General features: G+C 50.7%; 1 protein-coding gene across 1 annotated transcript; it reads left to right on the top strand.

The window, feature by feature from the left end:
• The first annotated feature begins 17 nt into the window (after positions 1–17).
• Positions 18–7,556, top strand: LOC117503590 (protein-tyrosine kinase 2-beta-like). Its single transcript, XM_034162846.1, has 7 exons — positions 18–53; positions 230–424; positions 583–700; positions 782–821; positions 1,000–1,031; positions 1,160–1,200; positions 7,485–7,556. The coding sequence occupies exons 1-7, from the start codon at positions 18–20 to the stop codon at positions 7,554–7,556; spliced, it is 534 nt and encodes a 177-aa protein (XP_034018737.1).
• The last annotated feature ends 125 nt before the right edge of the window (positions 7,557–7,681 follow it).

Genomic DNA, 7,681 nt, shown 5'->3' with positions numbered 1-7,681 from the left:
TTGATACCCCAACTGGGATGACCCATGTGACAAGTTTGGTTCGCTTTGGCCCAGTAGTCTTGGAGATATATTGGAAAATGTTTGGCTGGAAGGACAATAATAATAAAATTATTGCAAACGTGATAGCAAATCACACATTGTAAATGTTGGAATGTTTAGCATTTTTGTTTGAAACAATTAAATCAGTTCTGGCAATAATTTCCCAATTATTGTTCCGTGACTCACGTAGAATTATTTCTTCAGCTACAGTATAATCAATGGCAAAAGTAAACAGTATTATCATAGATTCAGTTACTGCCTTCCTCTATTTTTGTACCGCCAGGCCGTCGTTTTAGCTGACTTCAAGCATATCAAGAAAATACAAAGCTTATCTCAGAGTGATGGCAAGGCGCTCCTAACCTTAGCCATAGAGGGGGCCAAACATGTGAGTACCACATCGCCGCCACCTAAGTGTCACGTAGGGTAATAAGGAACAATGCTGAGTACTCAGTACCTGTAATCTGTTTGTACTGTTAACATAGAGGTTATTGGAAATTTGACCTGATAAATCCCGTCCTCCCACATTGGTCTCATTTCCGACAGGATCTGTCCATCAATGTGGCCACGCTACCAATGGCCGAGAACATGATCGATCTCATCGATGGGTATTGCCGCTTGGAAACCGGCACAGATGAGTCTGTTATTTACCGCCCAAATAAAGGTGGGCTATAAATACTGCTGTGCTAAAATGTTGAACATATGTTGAAAGAAATCTGAATTAAATTTCCCTTATATCTCATAGATGCCAACACCAGAAATTCTCTCCCCGAGATTCCCACAGAGTGAGTGAATTATTGCTACTCATTTTTACAATGATTAATTATTGGTGCTTGCCCGTCATTTCCCTTCATTTTTTATATGAAAGCATTATTGATAAGTTTTTCACATTGCATCATACCATTAGTACTGAACTGGAAAATTTATGGAGCACCCCTTAATCCCATTCTGTACTTTCTGCAGGAGAGAAAACACCTCGTTCAGATACAGTATGGGTAAGCTGACTTCTTGCTTTTCTTTTTACAGCTTCCATTTAATTTGTATGTTGTGTATATTTATATAAACTTGTGAGGTTATGATTATGAAATATCTGGGTTTTTTTTTTGTTCTTATGTATTTTTAGGGTCTGATATCTACTGTGAAGTCAATTTCCGCATCACGGCTGCGAGATCCAGCTGGAATATGACTGCGCTCCGCGCTGCCTTCATAAACGACTGTCGTCGGTCCTGAAGGACCTGGTGGCTAAGGAGGAACCGCGGGATTTGGCTGAGCTTATCGATTTGGTTATACCATTGGACAATCGGTTAGAAGAACGCCGACGGGACGAGGCGAAGGGCGTGGTCAGGCACAAGCCGTCCCTCTTCCTCCCGGTCCGAAAGAGAGCCGTCTTCCCCACGCTCCACAGCCACAGTGCTCCGTGTGGCTACAGTTCCCCCTGCTGATGGTGCTAGGGACACGAGCAGGGCCACATTCAGACAGAGGAGGCTGGTCCGCGGGAGTGTTTTGTCTGCGGCTCGAGTGAGCATCAGCAGAGAACTGCCTCAACGGTCAAAACACAAACGCCCGCCCTTAGAGACTGGGCTGAGGGGGGGTCAAAACATTCACGTGGGTCATACACATCTGTCACATGACTCCCAGTTAAAATCCTAAGTGGGGATTTAACCCTTCAAGCCCCAGCACTGGTGGACACGGGGTCAGAAGGGAATCTGCTGGATAGCAGATGGGCAAGGGAGGTAGGCTCCCTCTGGTGGCGCTTTCTTCGCCAGTGAAGGTGCGGCACTAGATGGCACTCTTCTCCCTTTTATCACACCACAAACACTACCTGTAACCCTGGTAGTGTCTGGGATCACCGGGAGGAGATTGAGTTTTTTGTAACTCCTTCTACCTCCCGCGTGATTTTGGGCTTCCATGGATGATTAACACAATCCCCGGATTGATTGGCCATCTGGGGTGACTCAGTGGAGCGAAACCTGCCACCGGAAGTGTTTAGGATCCTCGGTTCCTCCCGGTGTAAATGCTAATGAGGTTAAGTCCCTCCCAATCTGATGGCGGTGCTGGTTGAGTACCACGACCTTGCTGACGTCTTCAGCAAGGATCTGTGCTCACCCTTCCCCCGCACCGTCTGTACGATTGTGCCATTGATTTGGTCCCAGGCGCTGAGTACCCGTCCAGCAGGCTGTACAACCTCTCATGTCCTGAGCGCGAATCAATGGAGACCTACATCCGGGACTCATTAGCTGCCGGGCTGATCCGAATTCCACCTCCCCATGGGTGCAGGTTTCTTTTTTGTGGGCAAGAAGATGGCGGACTCCGTCCAGCTTGATTACAGGGGGCTGAACGACATAACAGTTCGTAATCGATACCCTTTACCCTGTTGGATTCAGTGTTCACGCCCCTGCATGGCGCCCAAATTTTCACCAAACTGGATCTTAGGAATGTGTATACCTGGTTCGATCCGAAGGGAGACGAATGGAAGACGGCATTTAACACCCCATTAGGTCATTTGGAGTACGCATGGGCCTGCGTTCGGCCTCACTAACGCCCCCGCGACGTTCCAAGCTTTGGTTAATGACGTCTTGCGGGACTTCCTGCACCGATTCTTCGTCGATATCTGGATGACATACTCATCTTTTCCCCGGACCCTGAGACTCATGTCCAGCATTTACGTCAGGTCCTGCAGCATTGTTGGAGAACCGGCTGTTTGTGAAGGGTGAGAAGTGTGAGTTTTCACCGCACCTCTTTGTCCTTCCTGGGGTTCATCATCTCCTCCAACTCCGCGCGCCCTGATCCGCCAAGGTTGCGGCGGTGAGAGATTGCCCCAACCAACACGCCGTAGGAAGCTGCAACAGTTCCTCGGCTTCGCAAATTTCTACAGGAGGTTCATTAAGGGCTACAGTCAGGATTAGCCCCCTGACAGCCCTGACCTCTCCAAAAGCCCTTCACCTGGTCAGAGCGGTGCGAAGCCGTGTTCAAGGAGTTGAAACGCCGGTTCTCGTCTGCACCAGTTCTGGTACAGCCCGACCCTAGCCGCCATCGTGGTGAAGTGGACGCCTCTGACTCAGGGATAGGGCGTGCTATCCCAGAGCGGAGAGACCGATAAGGTTCTTCACCCGTGCCTAATTTTCTCGCAGGTTGATCCCAGCTGAATGGAACTATGACGTCAGCAATCGAGAACTCCTTGCGTGGTGAAAGAGGCTCTTGAGGAGTGGAGACACCTGTTGGAGGGAGCGTCTGTGCCGTTCACGGTTTTCACTGACCATCGGAACCTGGAGTATATCAGGACCGCCAAGCGGCTGAACCCCAGGCAAGCCCGCTGGTCAGTGTTCTTCGGGCGTTTTGACTTCCGAATCACCTACCGCCCCGGGACCAAGAACCAGAGATCGGATGCCGGTGCATGAAGATGAGGTCAAGACTGAGCTGTCGGATCCACCGACTATCGTGGCCACCCTCACCTGGGACGTGGAGAAGACCGTCCGGGAGGCCCTGGCACGGAGCCTGGACCCCGGAACTGGACCAAAGAACCCGTTTATACATCCCACCAGAGGCCAGAGCTGCAGTCTTGGACTTCTGTCAGGGGTCCAAGCTCTCCTGTCATCCAGGGGTGCGTAGGACCGTGGCAGTTGTCCGGCAGCGCTTCTGGTGGGCGTCCATGGAGGCCGACGTCCGGGAGTATGTCCAGGCCTGCACCACCTGTGCCAGGGGCAAGGCAGACCACTCCAAGACACAAGGACTTCTGCAACCGCTTCCGGTGCCTCGTCGCCCCTGGTCTCACATTGGCCTGGACTTTGTCACGGCCTCCCGCCGTCCCAGGGCATGATGACCATCTTCACGATAGTGGACCGTTTCTCCAAGGCGGCCCACTTCGTGGCCCTCCCGAAGCCCTACAGCCCAGGAGACAGCAGACCTCCTGATCCACCACGTCGTACGTCTGCATGGGATACCAACTGACATTGTCTCGGACCGTGGTCCTCAGTCTCCTCACAGGTTTGGAGGAGTTTCTGCAGAGAACTGGAGGCCAACGTGAGCCTCTCGTCCGGGTATCACCCTCAGACGAATGGACAGGCAGAGCGGGCCAACCAAGAACTTGAACAGGCCCTCCGCTGTGTTACATCCGCGCACCCATCGGCCTGGAGTCACCATCTGGCCTGGATCGAGTACGCCCATAACAGCCAGGGGTCCTCTGCCACCGGCCTCTCCCCATTTGAGGTGTGTCTGGGGTACCAGCCCCCATTGTTCCCCGTGGTGGAGGGAGAGGTCGGTGTGCCCTCGCTCCAGGCCCACCTGCGAAGATGCCGTCGGGTGTGGCGCACCGCCCGTTCTGCCTTGTTGAAGGCCCGACGAGGGCTAAGGCCCATGCAGACCGCCGGCGTTCCCCGGCCCCTGCTTACCAGCCCGGCAGGAGGTGTGGCTTTCAATGAAGGACATCCCCCTCCAAGTGGACTCACCCAAACTCAAGGACAGGTATATTGGTCCATTCAAGATCCTCAAAGTCCTCAGTCCGGCCGCAGTGAAGCTCCAGCTCCCAGCTTCACTGCGGGTCCACCCTGTTTTTCATGTTTCCCGGATCAAGCCACCCACACCTCACCCCTCTGTGCTCCCGGAGCGCCGCCTCCTGCCCGGATCATCGATGGGGAGCCTGCATGGACGGTTCGCAGGCTCCTGGACGTCCGTCGGAAGGGCCGGGGGTTTCAGTATCTGGTGGACTGGGAGGGGTTTGGACCTGAAGAACGCTCCTGGGTGAAGAGGAGCTTCATCCTGGACCCGGACCTCCTGGCCGACTTCTACCGACGTCACCCGGACAAGCCTGGTCGGGCGCCAGGAGGCGCCCATTGAGGGGGGGTCCTGTTGTGTGGGCCGCCAGAAGAGGAGGTACTGCTGGCCCACCACCAGAGGCGCCCTGCCTGAAGTGCGGGCTTCAGGCACGAGAGGGCGCTGCCGCCACGGACACAACCGGGAGTGACAGCTGTCACACATCAACTCATGACAGCTATCACCCACCATTTCATCACTCCATAAAAGCCGGATGTCATCTCCACCTCGCTGCCGAGATATCATCTACCTGTGAAGGTAATATTCTCTGCTGTATCTGAATGTAACACTGACTTTATAGTCTGAACTTCTTTGCAGCCGTTTTCCTGTGGGTGTTGCCTTATCTGTGGGATTGGCGTTTTGGTGTTATCAGCGACGGCTTCGCTTCACACCCCAACCAGATAAGTGGTTAACAGGAGCTGCACGAGTGTGTGATTAGAGGTGGAGGTGACTTTCCACCTTCTGACTTTTTGTTACTGGGTCTGTACACACCCACATCTCACTGTTTGTGCTCCTTGCCAGCAGTACCAGATCCGACAGTCGGGGACGGTGATCACCTGGGAATTCGGGACTTGGCGGCTCCAGTATTCACCAGGTTCGATGGCGGCGGAAATTGTGTGGTTCCGGCTCTTCTCAGGACAGACGTCTTCCATCCTCGAGCCTGCCCACACGTCACCTTTGTGTATTGACTGCTATCAGATTCTGAGATTGTCTGTATATTCGTTGCGCACATTCACAACATTAAATTGTTACCTTTTGGCTCATCTATTGACCGTTCATTTGCGCCCCCTGTTGTGGGTCCGTGTCACTACACTTTCCCCAACATATATAGCACCAAATCACAACAAACAGTTGCCCCAAGGCGCTTATATTGTAAGGCAAGGCCATACAATAATTATGGAAAAACCCCAACGGTCAAAACAACCCCCTGTGAGCAAGCACTTGGCAACAGTGGGAAGGAAAAACTCCCTTTTAACAGGAAGAAACCTCCAGCAGAACCAGGCTCAGGGAGGGGCAGTCTTCTGCTGGGACTGGTTGGGGCTGAGGGAGAGAACCAGGAAAAGACATTGCTGTGGAGGGGAGCAGAGATCAATCACTAATGATTAAATTGCAGCGTGGTGCTACAGAGCAAAAAGAGAAGAAACAGTGCATCATGGGAACCCCCAGCAGTCTAAGTCTATAGCAGCAAACTAAGGGATGGTTTCAGGGTCACCCTGATCCAGCCCTAACTATAGCTTAGCAAAAAGGAAGTTTTAAGCCTAATCTTCAAAGTAGAGAGGGTGTCTGTCTCCCTGATCTGAATTGGGAGCTGGTTCCACAGGAGAGGAGCCTGGAAAGCTGAAGGCTCTGCCTCCATTCTACTCTTACAAACCCTAGGAAACTACAAGTAAGCCTGCAGTCTGAGAGGCGAAGCGCTCTATTGGGGTGATATGGTACTATGAGATCCCTAAGATAAGATGGGACCTGATTATTCAAACCTTATAAGTAGAAGAAGAATTTTAAATTCTATTCTAGAATTAACAGGAAGCCAATGAAGAGAGGCCAATATGGGTGAGCTATGCTCTCTCCTTCTAGTCCCTGTTAGCACTCTAGCTGCAGCATTTGAATTAACTGAAGGCTTTTCAGGGAACTTTTAGGACAACCTGATAATAAGAATTACAATAGTCCAGCCTAGTGGAAATAAATGCATGAATTAGTTTTTCAGCATCACTCTGAGACAAGACCTTTCTAATTTAGAGATATTGTGCAAATGCAAAAAAGCAGTCCTACATATTTTTTTTTAATATGCGCATTGAATGACATATCCTGATCAAAAATGACTCCAAGATTTCTCACAGTATTACTAGAGGTCAGGGTAATGCCATCCAGAGTAAGGATCTGGTTAGACACCATGTTTCTAAGATTTGTGGGGCCAAGTACAATAACTTCAGTTTTATCTGAGTTTAAACGCAGGAAATTAGAGGTCATCCATGTATTAGGTCTGTATACAATCCTGCAGTTTAGCTAATTTATTTAATGTAGAGCTCTAGCAGTCGCCCCATCTGATACCCATATAGCGTAGGCTTGGTTGTCAAATCCAACCCCTCTCGTGTCATGACACTTGGGTAATGTATCCAGTAGGGGATTGCCTGTTGGGGTGAAATACGGTGGGGACCTTGGGTGCCCCGCGGACCGCCTGCAGTAACCATGAAGGACCACAGGTACCCCTGAACATGGTGGCTCTGGTGAAACAAGAACTTCCGCGTGTATCAGGAGGTGATGCTTGTACACCCCACTGTTGTGAAGGTGGATCTTCTTGGATTTCTAGTCATTGAACCAGGCTAAGAATCTGTCAAGGACCGTGTGTTTGTCAGTGTGTAACAAACTCTCCCACGTTAAACAAACCAATGCACAGATATCTCTAGATCGAACCTGGGTATAGATATCCCATCCAGAGCTGCTTATAGATGATCTTCCTTTTGCACCAAGGGATGTACACAAGGCAATCAAAGGCTTTATTTGCTAATATTGTTTTTATGAAAAGTATAAAGTTGATAAAAAAAAGTGAACGTGCTCCTTCAGTATGATTGTCATTTTTCCTCTGTGTATGAGCTGAGGAGTTTATTTGCATATTCAGCTCATTATAAGCTCATGAGCAGATGGCGTTTAGCATTAACCTTAAGCATTACCCTCTGCCGCCGAAACCCTTCCGTCAGGCCTCCCACACTTAGGCGATGGTGCAACATGGCGTCCGCACTCAAGCTCATCCTCCCTCTCTCTTTCCCTTCACTACACACAAACACACCCACACGCTGCTCTGTTGGGGAATTCACGGCCTCAGGCTATTAAACCACTG

Source organism: Thalassophryne amazonica, chromosome 21, assembly GCF_902500255.1.
Source record: "Thalassophryne amazonica chromosome 21, fThaAma1.1, whole genome shotgun sequence".
NCBI lineage: Eukaryota > Metazoa > Chordata > Actinopteri > Batrachoidiformes > Batrachoididae > Thalassophryne > Thalassophryne amazonica.
Note: the sequence above shows the minus strand (reverse complement) of the source record. Positions and strands in the feature narration are given on the sequence as shown.

Bases quoted from the DNA above. Each gene is read 5' to 3' on its own strand.
- LOC117503590 (XM_034162846.1), top strand. From the start codon at position 18: ATGACCCATGTGACAAGTTTGGTTCGCTTTGGCCCA. The intron at 822-999 runs GTGAGTGAATTA...TACTTTCTGCAG, and splicing joins CTCCCCGAGATTCCCACAGA to GAGAGAAAACACCTCGTTCA. The intron at 1,032-1,159 runs GTAAGCTGACTT...ATGTATTTTTAG, and splicing joins CTCGTTCAGATACAGTATGG to GGTCTGATATCTACTGTGAA.